Genomic DNA, 25123 nt, shown 5'->3' with positions numbered 1-25123 from the left:
GCCATGACTTCCTCTTCTTGGGTTGGATCTCTCTCAATGAAAGCACCAATTGATGAAAACTGCACTCTCACTCACTTGCATTTGGTGTGTTGGATGATTAGGTCTAGGGTTTGTAGCATGTTGGTTGGCTAGATCTAGGTTTACCTCAAGGCAATAGAAAGATCCAAATTGGTTTGTTGGTGAAAATCAAGACTCAGGCTGTACTTAACTATCAAAGGTTTTGAAGAAAAAATTTTCATTCATTGAAGAAAACATAACAATAATGATTAACAATGCAAAGGACCGAAAATATAAATAGGAAAACACTAGGGTTGGCACCACCTTGCCCCCCTTACTTCCCTTAAGCTAGATCTAGATCTAGATCTCAATCTTAGATCCATCTCCTAAGTTTAAGGAATCCTAAGTTTGAGGAAACAAAATCTAATTCCTAAAATAAAGGAAATAAACTAGGAAATAAACATAAACACATTAAAACTAGATAAATATCCTAATTAAAAGGATCATAGCCGAACAACACTATGAATGACGGCCACCTCCCTAAAATTAAGGAGTTTGCCTCCTCTCAACCCCTAAAATGAAGGACTTGTGATCTTCCTTAGTTGCACTTGTCTTGGACGCCCATCACCTCACCAACCGAGCCATGCATGCAACCCAATGCAATACTCTTAGCCTCGACACACCTAGCCCTCTTAGTGGCATTGTGAATGGCTCTTCTTGCATCTCCATCAAGATGGTATGGTCCCTCTCCCAAATCCCAAACGTAACTTGGATTTTGGGAATTGGCACGATCAATGTTTTAAATTTTATTTTGATAATTATTTTGATTTAAATCCTAAAATGAACTATTTTGATATCACTGATTTCTGATTTACTGTTTTGGGATTAATTATATATATTTATATTTATACATAAACTGATAACTAATAGAATAAACATATGTATATGTAAATATGAATCATGTATGTGTGTATATATATGGAAGAATTGATGATTTATAAAATGAATATACATTGAAAGCAATTAAAAAAAGTAAGAGATATTAGTATAAAAAATAATATTAAAAAACTCATAAACTTGAGTTGAGATAAAAAAGAAAAAGAAAAAAATAAACAAAAGAACATAAAAATTATTAAAATTAATGATACTTAAAACAAATAGAGAATGAGGAGACATATTTAAAGTTACAAGAAATTAAAATTTTGCCAAGAGCCTAATGGCTTGATGATATATAGTCTGGTTTGTCAAATGAAAAATCTAGGTTTGAAACCACTTATTCCCTTAAAAAAAAAAAAAAAATTATCTAGAGTTAAACAACATCTAGAGTTAAAATTTACAAAAATGTCATCCAAACTAAAAACAAAACGACAATTTTTATTAAAATAATCTGAAACAAAATAGGATATGGAATAGTTATTTCATCCTAAATGTTGAAACGGCCCGAAAATTGAACGAAACGGGATGAGATATAGTTTATAGGGTCCAGCATTATAACATAGAGTTCCAACCAAAATGGTTTAAATAGCACGTAAGTGGAAAGCACAACCCCTCGAAATGCATTTCGACCTTTGTAATTTGACAAAAGTTTACTAGCTCTACAAGAGATCGATGAAACAATAGCAATCAATGCATTACACTTTGATTATGAACCCTTTTAGGTTTAGCTTCACAACCTCCCACTAGGCACCATGACAGAGGACTTTGGTGAGGAATTTGCTTCCTCGATTGGGCCTGTTATCAGGGTGGAAGTAGGGGCAAATGGATGTGCATGGGGAAGATGCCTTTGAGTTAGGGTGGCAGGGGATCTCCATAAACCTCTAATGTGAGGTAAATGGCTCATGTTTGATGACAAGCAACACTGAATTCCATTCAAGTACGAAAGGTTGCAGAACTTCTACTTCCACTATGGTGTGTTGTTGCATAAGGGAAGGTCTTGCATGAGGCCACGAACAAGGTGATGAACAAACCCCTCAAAAATTTGGTTCATGGGTGTGAGTTCAACCCATGAACACGAACATCTTTGATAGTCGTACATATAGTGGCTCAACAGGTGACAACCACCACCAAGGGGGGCAACATGGTGAAAGGGGTGGTGGTAACAGAGAAGAACTTAGGCCAAGTAACAAAGCTATTCCACAGTCTTTTTCAGCAGATATGTAGAATAAAGTTGCAGCCAAAACCCTGGCAAAATCAACTTGAGGTGGCAAAGGACACTCAGCAATAGAGGAAACCTCAAAAGTAAGTAATAGCACAGACTTTACTATAAGGGTCACTCAATAAAGCTCAACATCATGGAAGTCAACCCTTAGGCTCCAGACCAAAACAAGCTAGTCACCTATTGAAGATGAACTAGGGGTCCAAATCACTTCAGTTACTTACACTAACATGGAACTACACTCTGACTATGTACCTTTGAAATTTACTGAAAAACCAAAAGGTCTAATGATTGAGTTGAATTATTGCATTTTTAATGCTTTTGGAACCAATATATATTAATTCTTTTATTACTTTATCATTGGTTTTATATGGAAAAATGAATAAATCAAAGTTGTAATTTTAATTGATTAAAAGTATGAATTTCTGCTTTAATTTTATCAACTGTTGATTATTATGGACACTCTGTTAATTCAGGCAGATTCAAACGCTCGACTTCCGCTCGACAGTGGGCTCGAGCGGGTGTGCGGGAAAGGAGATCGCTTGAGCGGAGGCATTTGGCCGCTCGAGCGAAGTTAGGCAGAGTGGAACGCTCGAGCGAATTTAGGCAGAGTCGAAAGCTCGATGTTCGCTCGACACTCTGCTCGAGCGAATATCGCATTTTACATATTAGTGTTTATTCTGCCGTCAGAGTATAAAAATGATTTTTTACATCTTATGGCCGACTTTTGGGCCTGAAAAACTCTGTTTTGATTAGAGAAACACTTAGAATTTATTTTTCTTTTGATTTTCGTTCAGATTCGGAGAGGAGGATTCATACAATCGATCATTCACGCAGCTACACAATTTCCACTGGATCATTCACTCACACTGCAACAGATTGAAGAACTATTTGAGGGGTCCAATTGTCACTGCAGCTCAGCCTCCTCCACTGTTTCGAATCTTCATCTCCATTCAATTGGTTTGATCTTTTCAATTCCCTACTTGCTATTTCATTTCAGTTTTAAGCTTCTGAATTATTTTGGAGAATTTTGATTTAGATGTTTGAGTAATTTATTTGTTATTTATTTAATTCATGTTATTTATTTTTATCGTTTCATTAAGCTTTCATTTTAGTAGTGATTACAATTACGGTGGTTTAATTTGAGAATTTGTGATTTGAATACAATGATGAACCCTAGAACAATGATTTTGGGCTTTTCAATTTTCAGTGCATGTTTTGTTAATTACTTTCTAATTTAGTTTTATTAATTTCTGAGTTTAATCTATTAGTCCTTTACATTCCAATCCGACAATCAAAACCTAAAAACATGAATCTAGTCCATGACTAGTACCCTTTTCCATCCATTGCACATACCATCATTTTATTTTCTCTTTGTGAAGTTTTTTACCCTTTTCAACGAGTTTGATTTTTAAGTAACTTTCCCTGAGGAGACGATCTAGGAATCTATTCCTAATTATTACATGACATCCTCCTGCACTTGGGATAGCTTTAGTGCTACTTATTTTTGAGTGAGTCAAGTTTTTGGTGCCGTTGTCGGGAAAAGTATTTTAGCTTAAATTTAAACTCGTTATTTTTGTTATACTCTTTGAATTGATGTTTCATGTCATGGGTGGGGGATAGTTCAAATAGGTTGCTTGGAGTCACATCGAGTGTTGAGAGTAGTATACACAGTTTGGAGATAGATAGCTCTTCTGTCTTTTCTATTTGTGAGTCAGGTGAGGAAATTGAAATTGAACCGGAAAACATGGCTACACCTGCACCACGCACTCTTAAGGATTATTTGCAACCCACTCGCACCATTACACCTTCATGCATAGTTTTATCTAAAAATGCATCTAATTTCTCTATTAAGCATGGCATGATGTCAGTGATACCTCAGTTCCACGGGATGGATTCTGAGAGTCCTTACCAGCACTTGACAGATTTTGAGTTGGCTTGCACCACTTTTATCACTAGGGCTGTTACTGATGAATTTATTAGACTTCGTTTGTTTCCTTTCTCTTTAAAGGATAAAGCGAAGATTTGGTTTAATTCTTTGAGACCTAATTCTATTTCTAGTTGGTCTGATATGCAGTGTGAATTCTTACAAAAATTCTTTCCTTTTCAGAGAACTCAGTTTTTGCAAGAGCAAATCAGCCAGTTCAATCAGAGACCTGATGAGACCTTTCAGGCCAGTTGGGAAAAATTTAAAGATTTGGTGAACATTTGTCCACATCATGGTTTTGAATCTTGGAGGTTGGTGAGCTATTTTTACACTGGTCTCACTCCAGAATGCAAGCAGTTTGTTCAGACAATGTGCAATGGGCAGTTCTTTAGCAAGGAACCTGATGAAGCACTATCATCTTTTGACTACCTCGCTGAGAGCGCACAACAGTGGAACACTCGTACTGATCGAGTTCCATTAGCAGCACAGCCACTGAGGGCTATTTCTGGAGGGGGCAGATATGAGCTTAAAGAAGACGCTGATGTTCAAGCCCGAATAGCTGCATTGACTAGAAGACTAGAGGTCATGGAAATGGAAAAAGTGAAGGTTGTGAAAGTAGTAGAGTCATGTTCTATATGTGCTGATTCAAACCATAAGACCCAAGACTGCCCGATTATGCCAGTATTTCAAGAAGGTGGGTCTGAGCAGATTCAATCAGCTAACTGGGTTAATAGAGCACAGAATCAGCCTTTCTCCAACACATATAATCCGGGGTGGAGGAATCACCCAAATTTCTCATGGAGAAATGATTAGCCTGGTCGGTCCCCACCACCTCAGCAAAAACCATTTAATCAGGGTGCCCCTCAGCACCAGTATCCGCCATATCAGAATCCTCAGAGCTATCCTTATGTAGCTCCTCCTGGATTTCAGCCTCATATAGCTGCACAGAGTTCTCAGCCTTCATCATCTGCAAAGAAGACTCTAGATGACAGTATGGCTCAGATGACCAATACACTTCAGCAATTCATGCAGATTCAGGCCACCACAAATAATCAGAACACTCAGGCCATAAATGAGTTGCGAGGCACTATTAATAAGATGAGCACAACCTTGAGCACCCTAGAGAAAGGGAAATTTCCAACACAGCCTCAGCCTAATCCTCAAGTATACAGGCAGCAACAACAGCAAGTGCATAATGTCTCAGGGGATGTTATTGAGACAACGAAGGCAGTTCTTACTTTGAGAAGTGAGAAGGAAGTTCCCCAACCAGAGATGCCTATAGACACAGAGGTATTTGGTCCTACACCTGAAGATATAACAGAGACTGATAAAGTTGAGAAAGAATCAGAGGTAGTGAGACCAGAGCTGAAGAAGCCTGTGAGTGTAGATGTTGAGACTAGTAAGGGATACCAACCTGTGGTTCTCTATTCTCAGAGATTGGCAGCTGGCCAAAAGAACAAGTATCACACGGAGATTCAAGAGATTTTCACGCAAGTGAAGATCAATATTCCACTCTTGGATGCCATACAACAAGTGCCTTCATATGCAAAATTTTTGAAGGACTTGTGCACAGTGAAGAGGAAGCTGAATGTGAAGAAGAAAGCTTTCCTAACAGAGCAAGTTAGTGCATTGATATTGAGCGAGACTCCTCAGAAGTTTGGAGATCCCAGCTCTCCCAACATTTCCATTATGATTGGTGAATCACGCATTGGGAGAGCTTTACTTGATTTGGGGAGTAGTGTGAACTTGCTACCATTCTTAGTATATGAGCAGTTGGGATTGGGTGAGCTGAAAAATACCTCCATCATACTACAGTTGTTTGACAGATCAGTTAAGGTACCAAGGGGTATTGTAGGGGACGTGTTGGTCCAGGTGGGGAAATTCTACTACCCAGTGGATTTTGTGATTCTTGACATGCAGCAGCCGGTCTCCTCTATTTACCAAGCTCCTGTAATCCTAGGAAGACCATTTCTAGTTACATCAAATGCATTGATTAATTGCAGAATTGGAGTTTTGAAGCTTACCTTTGGGAACATGGCACTTGAGTTGAACGTTTTCAACGCTTGCAAGATGCCAGCACATTTTGATGACACAAGTGATTTGAATGCTGTGGAGAGTTTGGCACCAACAGATTTTATTTGCTCAACTTCTCCCTTATCTGATGATGATTATATTTTTTAGACACCTGAATTTTTACTTGATGAGAAAATTGATCATATCAATGAAGATGACTTTGATTTTTTTATTGTTTTACAGATTCTTCTTTACCACTTGAAGTACAATTTGTGGGAGCAAGATGGAAACCCCAGTTTGAAGCTCTACCACCACCAGACATGCTTAAATCTTCAGAGGAAGAAGTTCCCCAGTTGGAGCTGAAACCACTTCCTCAAGATTTAAAGTATGTGTTTCTTGGTCTTAAAGAAGGTACTTTTCCGGTGGTGATTTCCTCAAAGCTAAATCAGAAGGATGAAGCCTAGTTGATTGAAGTATTAAGGAAGCATCGAGGCGCAATTGGTTGGACAATAGCTGACATCAAAGGCATTGATGCCACTATATGTACCCACAGAATCCATCTTGAAGACGATGCTAGACCGGTTCGTGATGCTCAACGTAGGCTCAATCCTACCATGAATGAAGTTTTGAAAGAGGAAGTGCTTAAGCTACTCGCAGTAGGTATCATTTACCCTATCTCAGACAGTAAGTGGGTAAGTCCAACTCAAGTGGTACCAAAAAAATCTGGTTTGATTGTCATAAAAAATGATAAAAATGAGTTGATTCTAACTAGAATGGTTACTGGCTGGAGAATGTGCATTGATTATAGAAAACTTAATTCAGCCAGTAGGAAGGATCATTTTCCTTTACCATTCTTGGATCAAATTTTGGAAAGAGTAGTTGGTAATGCATATTATTGTTTCTTGGATGGCTACTCTGGTTATTATCAAATTGCTGTAGTGCCTGAGGATCAGGAGAAAACCACTTTCACCTGTCCTTTTGGCACTTTTGCTTTTACTAGAATGTCTTTTGGTTTGTGTAATGCTCCAGCTACTTTTCAGAGATGCATGATGAGTAATTTTTCTAACATGATTGATGATATTTGTGAAATATTCATGGATGATTTCTCTGTTTTTGGAAAATCCTTTGAGAGTTGTTTGCATAATTTGGCACGTTTTCTCCAGAGATGTGAGGAAAAAAATCTTTTACTTAATTGGGAGAAATGCCAATTTATGGTTACTCAGGACATTGTATTGGGGCATATTGTTTCTTCTGAGGGTATAAAGGTTGACAAGGCAAAGATTGAATTAATATCTAAACTTTCTATTCCTAGGACGGTTAGGGATATTCGTTCTTTTCTTGGTCATACTTGCTTTTATAGGCGATTTATTCAAGGGTTTAGTTCTATTGCAAAACCTTTGTGCACTCTTTTACAAAATGATATTGAATTTGTTTGGACTAATGAGTGCCAAAAATCTTTTGATACCCTTAAGAAATCGCTTACCACTGCACCTATTGTGCAACCTCCGCAGTGGGACCTTCCCTTTGAGATTATGATAGATGGTAGTGACTATGCCTTAGGAGCTGTTTTGGGGTAGCAGGTGGATAATAGGCCATTTGTGATTTATTATGCTAGTAGAACCTTGAATGATGCCCATAAAAATTATACCACTACTGAAAAAAAATTGCTTATAGTGGTTTTTGCACTTGATAAATTTTGGACTTATATTTTTGGTTCTCCTATTACTATTTTCACTTACCACTCTGCTCTTAAGTATTTGTTGGCTAAGAAAGATGCAAAACCACGCTTGATTCGCTGGATTCTATTACTTCAAGTGTTCAACATCAACATTAAGGAGAAGAAAGGAGTTGAAAACGTGGTAGCTGACCACCTCTCTAGATTGTCATCATCTCCTTCTTCAAATGTCAGCCTTCCTCTTGATGATAGTTTTCCAGATGAGCAGCTGTTTGTGGTTGATAGAGCTCTCTGGTATGCTGATATAGTCAATTATCTGGTGACTGAGCGAATGCCTTCTGAATGGTCCACCCAAGATAAGCGTCGGTTTCTCTCTGAGGCACGACACTTTTATTTTGATGATCCATATCTTTTTAAATATTGTTTGGACCAATTGATTCGAAGATGCATTCCTGATGATGAGTTTTCTTCGGTTTTGACATTTTGTTATATGGGTGGATGTGGTGGTCATTTTTCAGCAAAGAAAACAGTTTCAAAAATTTTGCAAAGAGGTTTTTACTAGCCTCCATGTTTAAAGATGCTTATAATTTTTGCAAGGCTTGTGAGTCTTGTCAAAAATTGGGATCCATTAGCAAAAGAGACATGATGCCTCTTTCCCCTATTCTTACTTTAGAAATTTTTGATTGCTGGGGAATAGACTTCATGGGACCTTTTCCAGTTTCTTTTGGAAACACATATATTCTATTGGCTGTGGATTATGTTTCAAAATGGGTGGAGGCTATTGCTTGCAAAACAAATGACCATCATGTTGTCCTGAAATTTTTGCAATCTTTGTTTGCTCGTTTTGGCATGCCAAAAGTTATTATAAGTGATGGGGGTTCTCATTTTTGCAATAAACCATTTTCTCCACTTGTGAAGAAATGTGGTATCACACACAGAGTTTCTACCCCTTATCACCCTCAAACAAATGGGCAAGCTGAATTGGCAAACAGAGAGATAAAAATTATTTTAGAAAAAACCATCAAGCCTAATAGGAAAGATTAGTCAGTTAAACTTCTTGATGCTTTGTCGGCTTATAGGACAGCTTTTAAAATAAATCTAGGGATGTCTCCTTATCGATTAGTTTATGGTAAAGCTTGTCATTTACTTGTTGATATTCAGCATCGAGCTCTTTGGGCCATAAAACATGTTAACATGTCACTTGATGAAGCTTCAGGGTTGAGAAAATTGCAAATCAATGAATTGGATGAAACTCGTCGGAATGCTTATGACAACACTTAGCTTGCAAAGGAACGCATGAAAATTCTGCATGATTAGAAAATTCATCCAAAGCATTTCACACTTGGCCAGGAAGTCCTCCTTTACAATTCTCGCTTGCACATTTTTCCTGGAAAGTTGAAATCTCGATGGAGTGGGCCGTACATTGTAAAGACCGTTCATCCTCATTGTGCGGTAGACATTGTCAATCCGAAGAATGGTAATAGCTTGACTGTCAACGGACAACGTCTAAAGTCATTTCTGAAGGTCTTTGATCCACATGAAGAGATCTTGCTTGTGCAAGACCCCAGGGAAGTGTTTTGATTCGCTTCTCCTTCTTTACAGTTTTCTTTACTTGCTTTGTTTTTATTTGTTCTTTTGCTTTGATTTTATATTTCATGTTGTTTGTTTGTTTTGCTTTTTTTTTTTTTTTCTGTGTACTTTGTTTTCTTTCGTTTGACTCATTGAGGACTATGTCTCTCACTAGTTGGGGGGTAGCATGTGTGCACAGTTTAAAATATATATATATATATAATAAGATTTGTGAAATTTGAGCATTTTGGTGGAGTAGGTGAGCGGGATCATTTGTGAAGATTTATTTTCAAGCTTAAACATAGAGCATGATTTTTGATGCATCATATTTTGTTGATATGTGGCTTGAAACACTGAGATATTATGCTTATTGAGATGAAACTTGATAAAATTTTTGTAGAAAGAAAGGCAAATTTTGAAGGACATTTTGCACATGCTTATGCTTGTAGTGTTCCTTATTTACCATTCATTGATTTAACACTGGAGAAGTAAACTGCAGGACTACTGAGACATGCCAAAAAAAAAAAAAAAAAAAAAGAAAAGAAAAGAAAAAAAGGATTTGAAAAGAAAAGAAGAAAAGAAAAAAAAAAGAGAGAAAAGGAATAAAGGCAACTTAGTGAACTTTCCTAAGTAAAAAGGGCTAGAAACAGTTACCCAAGACTTTGGGAGTTGAGTGTCCAACCTTTAAAAACAGAGCTGGCGTGAAAACTGCTAGTCCCTTAGGTTTTGAGGTAATTAGAATTAGCAATGATTAATCTTAAGGTTGAAAAATCCTATGGCAAATCATGGCTAGTAATGAGGAACACACAACCGGTCTAGCTCCACACACACATTTGAATTCTGAGACATTTGCCTTAATTTTATGTGAAAGATTGTTGAGATAGTCTTGGTGGGTATAACCCTTGGGGGTTGAGTAGTAACGTGTCACTTTTGTGAGAAATCAGAATTGTGTTTGATTGTTTTTGTTTGAATTTCGATCTTTATGCAATATTCATCTCAATTAATCTTCACTATTTTGCTTAAGGATTAGCAAAATGCTAGTTGGGGGGTGTGATTGAGCTGAATTATTGCATTTTTAATGCTTTTGGAACCAATATATATTAATTCTTTCATTACTTTATCATTGGTTTTATATGAAAAAATGAATAAATCAAAGTTGTAATTTTAATTAATTAAAAGCATGAATTTCTACTTTAATTTTATCAGCTGTTGATTACTATGGATTATGGTACATATCGCTCGAGCGGTGGCTTTTTGCCGTTCGAGCGAATTTAGGCAGATTCAAACGCTCAACTTCCGCTCGACAGTGGGCTCGAGCGGGTGTGTGGGAAAGGAGATCGTTCGAGCGGAGGCATTTGGCCGCTCGAGCGAAGTTAGGCAGAGTGGAACGCTCAATGTTCGCTCGAGCGAATTTAGGCAGAGTCGAACGCTCGATGTTCGCTCGACACTCTGCTTGAGCGAATATCGCATTTTACAGATTAGTGTTTATTCCGCTGTCAGAGTATAAAAATAATTTTTTACATCTTATGGCTAACTTTTGGGCCTGGAAAACTCTGTTTTGATTAGAGAAACACTTAGAATTCATTTTTCCTTTGATTTTCGTTCAGATTTGGATTCATACAATCGATCATTCACGCAGCTACACAATTTCCATTGGATCATTCACTCACACTGCAGCAGATTGAAGAACTACTTGAGGGGTCCAATTGCCACTGCAGCTAAGCCTCCTCCACCGTTTCGAATCTTCATCTCCATTCAATTGGCTTGATCTTTTCAATTCCCTACTTGCTATTTCATTTCAGTTTTAAGCTTCTGAATTATTTTGGAGAATTTTGATTTAGATGTTTGAGTAATTTATTTGTTATTCATTTAATTCATGTTATTTATTTTTATCTTTTCGTTAAGCTTTCATTTTAGTAGTGATTACAATTACGGTGGTTTAATTTGAGAATTTGTGATTTGAATACAATGCTGAACCCTAGAACAATGATTTTGGGGCTTTTCAATTTTCAGTGCATGTTTTGTCAATTACTTTCTAATTTAGTTTAATTTTAATTTAGTTTTATTAATTTCTGAGTTTAATCTATTAGTCCTTTACATTCCAATCCGACAATCAAAATCTAAAAACATGAATCTAGTCCATGACTAGTACCATTTTCCATCCATTGCACATACCATCATTTTATTTTCTCTTTGTGAAGTTTTTTACCCTTTTCAACGAGTTTGATTTTTAAGTAACTTTCCCTGAGGAGACCATTTAGGAATCTATTCCTAATTATTACACGACATCCTCCTGCACTTGAGATAGCTTTAGTGCTACTCATTTTTGAGTGAGTCATCTAATCATACCTCTTGAGGCCTAAGGGGAACTAGTAAGCAGTGAGGTAGCACCACATAATCTCCACTTGGATTCTAGCTTAAAAGCATACTCAAAAGTAGAGATGAAATGTCACTCACCTATTACAGATGCTAGCTAGAAACCAGGCATGCATTCTATCAAAATTAACACCAGAAAATGGAAGAGACTAGTTCAAGGGAGGATCTCTCAAACTAGAGCAAATGAAGGTGGAATCCTGACTGATATCTCAAACTATTCCATGTGAACTAGTATCAAGAGGGGTGGAAATAGAAGCACTAATAAAAATGAGCATGATCCAAAGAGATTAAAAAGGAAGAAGAACACCAATGAGAACAACACAACGAAGGTAATGTCTGGACCCTAGCCCTACCAATGTCAATGAGTATCATAGCTTGGAGATACCAAGGGCTTAGAAACCGTTGGACAGTTAGATCCCTTAACCTCTTCGTTAAGGATAAATGTCCAACCATGATTTTTCTTATGGAAACAAAATGTTCAAAGGAAAGAATTGAAGATGTTTGCAACAAGTTGAGATTTGAGGCATGCTTAGCTATGGACAGTAAAGGAAGCAGTGGGGGCTTGCATTAATGTGGAAAACAAGTGTCAATGTGGTTATACAAAATTACTCAAGGTGGTACATTAGTGCATATGTAGTAAATGCAAATGAGCAGCCATGGTTCTTCACAGGTTTTTATGGTTACCCAGAAACCTCAAAGAGGCATTTAAGTTAGGAGTTCCTTAAGTCTATCAAACGAGTAGCTCATACTCCTTGGCTCTGTTGTGAAGACTTTAATGAGATTATTTGTCAGGATGAGAAGATGGGAGGTATCCCTCAACCCTACAAACAGATGAAATCTTTCAGGAACACACAAGAATGGTGCTCTTTGAACTCAGTTTTATCCAGAGGCCCTAGGTTTACTTGGGCTAATAATAAAAGTGAGCCAAATTTCACAAAAAAAAAAAAAAAAAACAAGGCTGGATCAGGCTATTGCTAATCCAATATGGTTGCAAAACTTTAATGATTCATGCTGCAATGTACTTCTAGCCTCGAAATTAGATCACTCCCCCTACTTATTTGCATTGGTTCTCATCGAGGGCAACCAACTTTTAAAACTAAGTGCTTCAGATTTGAAACATCTTGGTCTTTAAAAGTAGACTGTGCTACAACAATTCAAGAAGCCTCAAGTAAACTTACTTATGGGGAGAATACTTTTGAGATTATGAGAAGAAGATTGTTGAACTATGGAACTGATTTAAAGAAATGGAATCTGAAAGTAAACAAGAGGGCTCCAAATGACATAAGATAGAAACTAAAGAGACTAGGTGAGTTGAAAGAAGTAGGTAATGGGGATCATGTGAAAGCTCTCAAAAGGTTGCAGAGTGAAATCGACCAAAAATTTACTGAGGATGAATTGAGATGGAAACAAAGATCCAAACAACATTGGCTACAAAAAGGGGACAGGAACACAACCTTTTACCATTTGCATGCCTCACACAGAGGGAAAGTCAATAAAATTTCAAAAATTATGGATCACAAGAACATGATGGTGTTTGACAAAGAGAAAATTGGAGCCATCTTTACAAGCTTCTTCTCAAACCTATTCACCACCTAATCTCCTACTGTAATTGAAGATTGTATAAGGGACATTCCTCAAAGAGTAACAGCTAGTATGAATGTCTTTCTTCTCCAAGAATTTACAGAAGCTGAAGTCAAGAGTGTTGTCTTCCAAATGAAAGGGATGGGATCCCCAGGACCAGATGGTTTTCTAGCTGTATTCTATCATTTAAATTGGGACATCACAAGCAAGGAAGTGACAAGTTTTGTACTTAACATCCTTAACAATGTAGGTTCTTTGGAATGTGTAAATGATACATATATATCCTTGATCCCAAAAGTCAAAAATCTCAAAAAAAGCTTCTGATTTCAGGCCTATTAGTCTATGCAATGTAATTTATAAAATTGTGGCAAAAGTGATATCAAATAGACTCAAACTTGTATTACCTGATATAATTTCTTGGAATTAAAGTGCATTTGTTCCAGGTAGGGCCATAACAGACAACATCTTAGTGGCATATGAGACCCTTCACACCATGTCCACAAGAATGCAAGGCAAGACTAGTTACATGGCTTTAAAAATCCACATGAACAAGGCTTAGGACCAAGTGGAGTGGTCATTTCTATCCTCTGTGATGTGCAAGATGGGGTTTGACAGAAGATGTATAGCCCTTGTGATGAATTGCCTCACTTCTGTTTCCTACTTTATTTTGCTCAATGGTGAAGCTCAAAACAATTTCAAGCCAACTCATAGACTAAGGCAGGGGGACCCCCAGTACCCCTACCTATTTATTATTTTTGTAGAAGCTCTCTCAAACCTACTGTCCCAAGCAAAGATGAATGACAGTCTTTCAAGTGTACCAGTTGGAAGGGGTCCTGTTAAAGTTAGCGACCTCTTCTTTGCTGATGATAGCATGTTATTCTGCGAGGCAAAAACCCTCGAATGGAGTAAACTTATGAGCATTCTAAATATATATGAGCAAGCTTCTAGCCAATGATTAAACAAAGAAAAGTCATCCATTTACTTTAGCAAAAACATACCCTCTAATAGCAGGACTAACATTCTTTGAATTGCTGGAGTCACTTCCACAAAATCTTTTGAGAGATACTTAGGCTTACCCACCATGGTGGGAAGAGCAAAGCTGGCTTGCTTTCATGGATTGATTTATAGAGTATGGTCCAAGATCACCAACTAGAAAACAAGTAGCTTGTCAACGGCTGGAAAAAAAGTTCTACTGAAATCTGTGTTGCAGGCCATCCCCACATAATGGGTATCTTTCTCCTCCCTAAATCCATCAGCAACAGATTGGACCAGGTTCTAAGGAAGTTTTGGTGGGGGCTTCAGCGAGGATCAGTCCAAGATACATCAGGTAAAGTGGAGCCAAATTAGTATAGCAAAAGATCAAGGAGGTTCGGGTTTCAGAAACTTCAATAGCTATAACATTGCTCTACTAGCAAAAAATGGGTGGAAAATGTTAAAATGCACAACTTCACTCCCTACCATTATTCTCAATCAGAAATATTTCCCACATGCCTCAATTTTAGATGCAAAAGTAGGCTCTCGGCCATCACTAGTTAGGAGGAGTCTGCTTGTTGGTATCAAGTTATTAAAAGAGAGTTTGCAATGGAGAATCGACAATGGCTCACAGGTGAAAATATGGGAGGATAGCTAGCTTCTTGGACCCCACTTCTTTGCTTCACAAAATAGGTCCAATGCTTCAATTAATGTGATGTTGGTGGCTGACTTAATTGACTCTTCTCTTAGAAGGTGGGATGAAAAAATTCTCTCTAATTTGTTTACTTAGCAAGAGGTGAAATTAATTAAAACCATCCCAATTAGTTTGAAAAATAGAAAAGATCGACTGATTTGGGGAGGCACCATAAATGGCATATTCTCAATGAAGAGTGGCTATAATCTTCATAGAGAAATTTAGTCCAATCAACTTAGTGGCGCCTCAACTAATTGTGAGCAAAGTGGCCTATGGAAAGTGTTATGGAAATTACAAGTTCCAAATGGTATTAGGATGTTCCTTTAGAGGTCATGTAATGATGCTTTGCCAACTTTCTCTAACCTATTCAAGAAAAAAACCATAGAGGACAACAAATGCCCAATCTATGGTCTTGAAGAAGAATCCTCAAGTCATGTTCTGTGGAATTGTGGTGCTGCTTGAAATGTCTAGAGTCAAGCTAGTAGACCACTTCAAAAACTTTCTCTAGATGAATTGTCCTTCAAAGAAATTTGGTAGCAAATGATTGACAAGCTATCAAAAACATTGCCAGAGGAAGCATGATCGATAGTGAGACTAATATGGATAAGGAGGAATGAGTTTGTGCATGGTAAGGAGTTTAGACATCCAAACTCCATTGTTCACAAAGCCCAGGATGATCTAAAATGCTTTAAAGCTACAAAACAGGATGCCCCAATTGCAACAATTGCAGTCTACTCTAAAAGTAATCAAAGATGGAAAACACCTCCTGAGTGGACCTACAAATTGAACAAGGATGCTGCTATTAATCAAACCAAGGGCCTAATTGGTATTGGAGGAATCCTTGGGGACAGTAATGGCCATGTTTTTCACACTCTCCGAGCAAGAAAAAGCTTCAAGATCTCTCCCTTCATTGCAGAAGTATATGCAATGATGATGGCTATTTTATTCTACAAAGAGGCTGGCTTTCATCCTATCATTTTTTAAGGGGACTCGTTGCAAGTGGTAGAGAGAATGTAGAAGATAACAGTGATTGGAGCAAGGTGGTTTAATCATTGAGGACACAAAACAGGTTCTATAAAGTTTTCCTTCTTGGAGCTTTTGCCACACTAAGAGTGATTCTAACATGGCAGCCCACATGCTTGCCAAGGATGTCTGCTTGAGTGATTGTGATCTCTATGAATTAGAGGAGATTCCTAATTATATTAGACATGTTGGTCAGTCAGACTCTTCATAACAGGATGTTTGATCAATGGAAGTTATCTTGATTTGTTTTTATTTTTTATTTTTTATTAAAAAAAGGAGTCCGCCTGTAATAGGGCAGGTCTTCCTGACCCAGGTACAGCCTAGCTTGGTGGTCTTATCCAAGGGGCAAAAGGCTTACTTCCCTCCCCATCTTTTTTATTTTATAATTTTTACTCTCTTTTAAATTAAGTCTTGCTAATTTTTAATGTACCTCTTCCATTTTCTTGATTTTAGTTAATATTTTATCAATATATTTCATTTTCTAGGATTATTGTACTTTTTTAGGTGTTCTCTGTCAGGGGATGCAGTTTCGGACGCATTCTCTCTAAACTAACCCCAACACTACAGAGCGATCGACGGGGGTGGGAGCTTCAGCTCCCCCCCTCTTTCCTTCCCCCTCCGTTTCCCTTTAATTTATGCTTTTTGTGCTTTTAATTTTCGTTTGTTTTGTGTTTTCAGGCAAATAAGGGGGAGTACTGACGGGGTTGTTTCCAGTTGCCGACCGCCAACACGTGCCCCACCAGGATGTTGGCTAGCCGCCGATCTTCGAGACCATAGAATGCGGTGCCAAACGGAGGGGAGCGTAGCCCGTAAGCTTGGGACAGAGTCTAGGACCGCACTAGAGTGTGGCTGTCACATGCCACCGGGGAGCCATCTGCCGACTCAAAACCTGGCTTTTCTGGGACCTAAGACTCCTGGAGATCATCGACCGACCCTTGGCTCTCCTCTAAGAGTGGTTTTGCTCTGCACGCACCACTTTTTTTTGTGTTTTGTCCCTTCATTCCGTGCTATTTTTTGGTTTTGTTCTGTTATCCTTGTTTAAATCGAGCAGGGTGATGAGTTTTTTGTTCAGACACAATCTGGGGCTAGTGCTAGTCGAGTGTGGCGGACGATGTTATGGCCGGTGGATGTACAGCCGACCTCTATAGTGGAGGTTGTTGTGGTCCGTATGCAAGCTGGGTGCTCGTGCTATTCCTGGGCTCCTGATGCTGATGCCTGCGGTGGGTGTGCATCGGGCTCATGCCGGTGCTTATGTTTTGTTGTTTTGTTATTTGTTTTTGTAGTGTAGTTTGTATGGAGTTTTATTAGTAATATTTTAGGAATAGGCTTTTGGACTTAGTGTCCATAATAGTATTGCCCAAACTCCACCTCCTTAGGAGGATGTCAGGCCCTGGTCATTCTGTTTGTACAGAGTGCTCTATTTCTTCGGAGAGGTTTAAAAGTTAAGACAATGTCCATCACTTTGTGTGTGGGGATGCTTCAGAGCATATGTGTAGGTTGGCTTATAGTCTGGATTTTTCTGTATTAATAAGTCACATTAGTAACTTCGGTATGATGAATGAATTCACATTTTTTTTTAAAAAAAAAAAGTGTTCTCTTTCCCTTTTCTTTTTTCTACTTTTCTATTTTTCTTCTTTTAAGAAAAACACATTTGGTTATTTTTTTTTACCACAATTTTTATATTTTATAATATTTTATGGATTTTAAAGATTTTTTGTTAAAAACTACATCGGTCAATTTTTATTAGTTGATACTTAGCATTAGAATGACATGTGACAATGTTTTTTAATGAGAGATTAACGGAGGAAGTAATTGATTAATTTTTTTTAAAAAAGCTAAGAAACCTAATGTGCAAGTGCGTGAAAATCCACTTACAAAGTTTACATTTCACATTTTCTTTTCAATTGAGTTCTGGTATAGAACATTGGAACACTATTTTAACTTGAAAGTAAATTGAAGCTTGTGAGTTTGAGTTATTCACATTCACAAATCAGAGAGAGAGAGAGAGAGAGAGAGAGAGAGAGAGAGAGAGAGAGAGAGAGAGAGAGAGAGAGAGAGAGAGAGAGAGAGAGAGAGAGAGAGTATATGTGAAGGAGAACTGGTTGACCGAAGGGGGAAGTCAAAGTACATGAAATTTCAGTCTAAGTGATTCTAGGGTTAACGAACAATGTCCTAATCACCGGCAGTGACGGATCTAGTGCTGATGAAGAGTGGATTTTGGGGGGAAGAGAGGATTGTCGATGACTCTAGTGGAAGGGTTCAAAGGTGTGAAGTTTGAATTGTGAAGGCTGAAGGGGCTGGCTGAATTCTTATGTTGATGACAAAACAATATCATTTTGTCATATATAAAACAACATCGTTTTGTGCATCTGATTTTCTTTTTAAAAAATTTAAATCGATTACGGATATCCGGTTATATAACTAGATCCATAACCCACCTGGATTCACCCGGTTTCTAGATTCCGGACTCAACTAGGAAAAAATCTGGTCCAATTCTACAGCCCTATATTTAATATATATTGAAATTAACTTAACTCACATTCGCATTTACATTCCATGAAGTAGTGCAGCTAAGAAAGCTTATTGGCTTTGTTAGATTGTCCAGCATCCACCTTATTTTGTAGGCTTTATATCTACTCTTCGAGTATGGAGAGAGGGCCATTATTGTCTACCTCTTAGGAAAAACAAAAAAAAAAAACGTTTATATGAAATCCACACAATCAATGTTGAGGAAATGATTTTCCACTATTCAATAACAAAACCACTGCACTCTTGGTGGAAAGAAGCATACCAACATTTTCAAAATGTGAAACAAAATTTTCCATACCAAAAGAATTTAAATTGAGAGTAAATAGCGTAAGAGCAATTGGCATTAGACCATTAGACTAGCCAAATATCAATGAAATCTAAAATATAGCTAAGTTTTATATAGATTACTTGCATTGGACTAACTAAAAACCTTTACCTTAGATTTTGAGTTACAGTAACTCTAAAAAAATTTTCAAATTTGGAAAATTACTATTCACTCATCAAATTCATATTTTATTCACAAATAATCAGTAAGGATTTATTAAATTTTTTTAAAACTTTAATTAGTAAATAAGGCTATATTATGTCCAAATTTTTCAAGAAACATTTTTTGTTAATTATGTCTAGATTTTTTAGGAAATATTCTTTTGTAAACAAGTCTATATTATGTTAGATAATTAGGTTGATATAAAAAATAATTGGAAAACAATAATTTCAAGTAAAAATTAAATTATTAATTATTATATGGAATGTATTTGCAAACTATAAAACAAAAAGTTATTATTAAAATACATAAAATTATATTATTGTTTAAGTTTAAGATGGATAGTTAATGTAGATTAATATTTTCAATGATTTTCATTTAACTAAAATCTCAACTTTTAACCAAATTTTAGACCCAACCTGGCAACGCTTTAAATAGGAAACTCAAAAGTAGGAATCAACTCAAAAGTGGGAATCAATGCCTCCTAGCTGCAAGAATAATGATAGACATTCTACTTTTCTATTACTCTTTTATTATTTTTTATATGTTAAATTTTTAAATTTTTTTTATTTACATAATAATTAAGGAAGTGAATATTAATAAAATTATATATTTTTTTAATTTTTTTGAATAATTAAAGATATTAAAAAATATTTAAAAAATCAAATATATTAAAATAATAAAAGAGTGATAATAGGTTAAGTTATCGTGTTTGACAATTGTCAAGCGGCAGACGTTGTCATGTTTGACAATTGAGGTGTTCAAATTCAAAATGTGTACGTCCACATCTTCCAAGACAGCTAATATGGGCGGCTTTGGAAACTAGAAAGTTAAGCCTTAAAGCATGCAATAAGCTCCCGGAAAATGGTACTCTTCGTTGACTTTTGCCGGGAGTTATGGATTTTTTTTTTATTTTTTATTTAATAATTAAATAAGTATTTTTAATAATATTATAATTTTTTAAAAATAAATATTTAAAATATATATATAAAAAACTAACGGGAACGTTGGAGCTCCCAGCGGTGGCCACCCATCAGCTCAATGACTCTTGATAGAAAGTGCGTGCAATAAGCTCAAGGAAAATGCTAAGGTAAGGAAAATGGTACTCTTCGGCGGCTATTGCTGGGAGTTATGGATTTTTTATTTTTTCAAGTTTGACAATTGAAGAAAAATATGTATACCGACATATTTCAAGTCGTAGCCTGTATGTGCATTATTCAGAAATTGAAAGTACTCTTCCAGAAGCAAGCACTTGCAAAAATAACAAATCCCAGAAGAAGTAATGAATTTGTAATGCCCCTGGCATCCAAAATCTTCATTCTTGGAAACGAGAAGCATTTGAAGAGTTATGAGAGTTGTTCGAGAAACAAAGTTGTTCGATCTCCTTATATTATTATCCTACTTTTGTCTAGAGTTTGGCACCGCCATAGACACCATCACTACAACCAAGTTCATCAATGATCCTGAAACCCTGATCTCGAACGGCGGTGACTTCAAATTGGGATTTTTTAGCCCTACAAATTCTACCTATCGCTATGTTGGGATATGGTATGCTAAAGTTTCTGCGTCCAGCGTCATATGGGTTGCTAATAGAAACAATCCCCTCAAGAGTTTATCGGGAGCTTTGACTATATCTGAAGATGGCAATCTAGTAGTATTAGATGAACAAGAGAAGATTATTTGGTCATCGAATATAACAGGTTCTGTTTTCAATTCAAGTGCCCAACTTTTAGATTCTGGTAACCTTGTTTTGCAGGAAAACAATACTGGCACAATCATATGGGAAAGTTTCCAACATCCTGCGGATACACTTGTGCCAAAGATGAAACTTAGTACTAATGTAAGAACAAGCAAGAAAGTGCAGCTAACCTCTTGGACCAACCAATTTGATCCATCCATAGGAACCTTCTCTGTTGGTATTGACGTTTTTAATCTTCCTGAGCTATCCATTTGGAATGGCAGTAGCCGATATTGGCGTAGTGGTCCATGGAATAGTCGGGTCTTTATAGGAATACCGTCCATGAATTCTGTATTTCTTGATGGATTTAGTCTTATAGATGATCAAGAAGGAACATTCTATTTTAGTTTTGCCTTCTCGAATGAATCTATATTATCAAATTTTGTCTTGAATGCACAAGGAAATATTGTGCAAAACTATTCAAATAAGGGGGACAATTGGGAGGTCGGGTGGGTAGCTTTGGAGACCGAGTGCGATGTTTATGGAATGTGTGGGGCATTTGGAATCTGTAATTCAAAGAGTTCACCAATTTGCAATTGCTTAGTGGGGTTTGAGCCGAAGAATATAGAAGAATGGAATAGAGGAAACTGGGGTAGTGGATGTGTGAGAAGGACACCCTTGCAGTGTGAGAGATTGACCACTGGTGGTGAAGAAGGCAAGAAGGATGCGTTTTTGGAATTGAAGATGATGAAAGTGCCAGACTTGGTAGATTGGTCATCTGCTTTTGAAGATAAATGTCGAGACCAATGTTTAGAGAATTGTTCTTGTATAGCTTATGCATATGATGCTGGCACTGGTTGTATGTCATGGACTAGAGACTTAATTGACTTGCAGGAATTCTCCATTGGTGGAGTTGATCTTTATGTTCGTGTGGCGAATTCAGAACTTGGTGGGTTGATTTCGTTTTCTTTCAAATTTATATTTTGATTTACTTCATCCGTTACTGTCCAGTCAAGTTATCTAGTTTGTATTTTTAAAACAAATAAAATTTATACTCAATCCTGCATCAGTTATTAAATCCATGTAAATCTATTTACCAAAAAATGAAATAGTAGTAATTCTGTGTCCTGTTTTAGAGGAATTAGTTTGATGTTTGATCTCTTATTTACAGATAGAAAAGAGGTTGATGTGAAAGTAGTCATAACAATTACAACGATCGTTGGAACATTATTCCTTGCCATCTGCACTTTCTCATTATGGCGATGTATGGCTAAACGGAAAGGTAAGATTCATGCTCCAATTTGCTGGTGGACTAAGAAATGGTAGCATATATTTACATAGAGATTAGCATAGATTTACATATAATTACTAACTTTTGTATCCTAAACTAGCAAGGAAAAGGAAAACGAGGGAAATACTATCGTTGAACATAGAGCAAGCATATGCAAAATTTCCTGGCCAAAGCAAGCTTGAGGATAGCATGAACCAAGTTAGACTCCAAGAGCTACCTATATTTAGTTTTGAGGAGCTAGCAAGTGCAACAAACAGTTTTCATCAAACCAACAAGCTTGGACAGGGTGGATTTGGTCCCGTATACAAGGTAATGGTTGCTCTTTCAAAGGTTCATGATCGCCTAATAATTTTGATATATAGTAATGGGTTGTTGCTTGTTCATAGGGAAAATTGTTACATGGACAAGAAATTGCGGTAAAAAGACTTTCGAGATCCTCTGGACAAGGGCTAGAAGAATTTATGAATGAAGTGGTGGTAATTTCTAAACTTCAACACCGAAATCTCGTTAGACTCCTTGGTGGGTGCGTTGAAGGGGAAGAAAAGATGTTGATCTATGAATATATGCCAAACAAGAGCTTGGATATATTTCTTTTTGGTTAGTTCATTCTAATGCCTTTGTGTTATATTTGAATATGATAAATCTATAATCATCTAAATCAATAGTCAAAGTGGAATGATATTCTTTGTTGTGGTGTTTTAGCTTCTTAATGTAGACTTTTCTTGTGACTTCATCAAAATTACTTATTCACAAATATAACATTCAGTCTGTATCATAAATCTAATATGCATTCTTGATCTTCTTTGTTTTGGTTAATTTCATTAGATCCAAGCAAACAAGAACTGCTAGATTGGACACAACGTTTCCAAATTATCGAAGGTATTGGTCGAGGTCTACTCTACCTCCATAGGGATTCAAGATTAAGGATAATTCATAGGGATCTAAAGGCAAGTAACATATTGTTGGATGAAGATCTAAATCCAAAGATATCAGATTTTGGTATGGCTCGAATTTTTGGAGGCAATGAAGACCAGGCCAATACTAATAGGGTTGTTGGAACATAGTAGGTACCTTTTGTCTTGATTCAATTTGATACTAAGGCTAATATTCTTTTTTCTTACCATAACAAGATTTGGTTGTGCAAATTGTTAAAATATAGTGGCTATATGTCTCCTGAATATGCAATGGGAGGAAGATTTTCAGAAAAATCAGACATTTTCAGTTTTGGTGTGCTATTACTGGAGATAGTGAGCGGAAGAAGAAACACTAGTTTTTACCATGATGAGCAGGCCATGAGTCTTTTAGAATTTGTAAGTCTCTGTTATCTTTTGGCCCTTTTTTTCAATAACTCATTTATGTGTTTTGATAATTTTTATTTTTATGTTGTGATACCATTGGATGATAATAAGTAGGAATGATTAATCATACTATTTATTCTTCTACATAGTAGCTAGAAGAAGTGAGTATTTGAGTCCAAAATATTTAAATTAAGTAGTATTGAAACACAATATATCACAACCGCCTCAATAGAAGGCCTAAACCACATGGTTTATATTCCAAAAAAACTAGTTAAAAATACAATTGGAGCCCCATTGGAATCTTATAAAGAGCAAAAATTTCTTATTTCCAAACAATGTGAGATCTCATTCACTTCATATCCTTATATTTATCATATAAGGTATCACAATTTCCCCCCTTAAATTCCGAACATCCTCGTTAGGCCTGTCCATTATAGGTGGCATGGCTCAAGTCTCACATTTCTGGTTGGGATAGGCTTTGATATCATTTGTAACGTTCAGTAGAAGACCCAAATCATATGGCTTATACCCTAAAATGATTAGTCAATGATACGATTGGAGCCCCATTAGAACCTTATAAATAGCAATAACTTCTCATTCTTAAGTAATGTAAAATCTCATTCACCACTTACTCTTCTTCTTATCGTATATGGTATCACACAATCTCAGTTGAAGACTCCAAAGGTATTTTTTGTCTCCAAATCATCAAACAAATTTCAATCATATTTTCATCATGTTTCTAGGTATGGAAAATGTGGAACGCCAACAAAATTGCAGCCTTGGTAGACCCCATGATATCTGAGCCATGCTTTGAAATGGAGGTCTTGAGATGCATACATGTTGGGCTATTGTGTGTTCAAGATTTTGCTAAAGATAGGCCAACTGTATCTATTGCAATTTCCATGCTTAAAAGTGAGATTGTTGATCTACCTCGTCCAAAGCAACCAGCATTCACAGCAACACAGATTGCCACAGATACAGCTTCTCAATGCAACAAAAGTGGGTGCTCTATTAACAATGTCACTGTTACAATGGTTCAAGGTCGGTAGGTAGCATGTATTATTTGACTTAAAAGTGTTGCAGATTTTCAAACAGAATTTAAAAACAACTACCAAACATAAATACTTCTAACATGTTTGGTTTTTTGAGATAAAATTTATTCAAAGTAAAGAAGGATATTCTTTCTTTCTTTTGCCTTGCTTAAGAGCATCTCTAACTAAGTATCTAAATGGGCATGTTCTATTATAGCTAATTCTCTATCTAATGTTTTTTTTAATAGCTTATAATAGACCATAATTCTCTTTCTTGCTTTAATTTTGTTTTTTTCATTGTTTTTTTCATTTTTTTTGTTTCAATTTATTAAATGTTTACTTCCTGTGTAGATTGGACATAGTTTTTTTTTTTAAATAATAATAAGATAAGATCATTGAAAAATATGTTCATTTAATTAAATCTGTTGGAAAAAATGCCTGTTGAAAATTAGTGGTTGAAAAATATGGCCGTTGAAAATATGACTTAAGAAACATTAACTTTTGAAATATGATGGAAAGAAAATAGTTAAATAATAATAATAATAATAATAATAATAATAATAATATAATGTAATATTTAATGAAAGTGAAGAAATGAATATGAAAGTTATTGGAGGATGTATCGAGTACGTAGCCAATTAAGTCATTTTTTAAAGAAATTACCTTTTGACTAGCTAAAATAAAGAACCCTGCTAGAGATGTTCTAGCAATGATTAGGCCTAGATTTGCCATCATACCTTCAGATGTTCTCTTAACAAATCTTAATATTAGTGTTACTTCGTCTTTTGAGTGATATTTAAGATAAAAGTTATATAGGATTTTAAGATAAT

General features: G+C 36.3%; 1 protein-coding gene across 2 annotated transcripts; it reads left to right on the top strand.

The window, feature by feature from the left end:
• The first annotated feature begins 20012 nt into the window (after positions 1-20012).
• On the top strand, positions 20013-24514 carry LOC122276038 (G-type lectin S-receptor-like serine/threonine-protein kinase At1g11330). 2 transcript variants are annotated; one of them, XM_043085455.1, is made up of 7 exons: positions 20013-21622; positions 21845-21955; positions 22065-22273; positions 22351-22561; positions 22790-23027; positions 23124-23274; positions 24006-24514. In XM_043085455.1, the coding sequence occupies exons 1-7, from the start codon at positions 20344-20346 to the stop codon at positions 24309-24311; spliced, it is 2505 nt and encodes an 834-aa protein (XP_042941389.1). In that variant the 5' UTR covers positions 20013-20343; the 3' UTR covers positions 24312-24514. The 2 variants fall into 2 exon arrangements, with proteins under 2 accessions (XP_042941389.1, XP_042941391.1); XM_043085457.1 differs by lacking the exon at positions 24006-24514 and having other exon boundaries at positions 22790-23031; positions 23124-23261.
• The last annotated feature ends 609 nt before the right edge of the window (positions 24515-25123 follow it).

This window comes from Carya illinoinensis, chromosome 9 (genome assembly GCF_018687715.1).
Source record: "Carya illinoinensis cultivar Pawnee chromosome 9, C.illinoinensisPawnee_v1, whole genome shotgun sequence".
NCBI lineage: Eukaryota > Viridiplantae > Streptophyta > Magnoliopsida > Fagales > Juglandaceae > Carya > Carya illinoinensis.
Note: the sequence above shows the minus strand (reverse complement) of the source record. Positions and strands in the feature narration are given on the sequence as shown.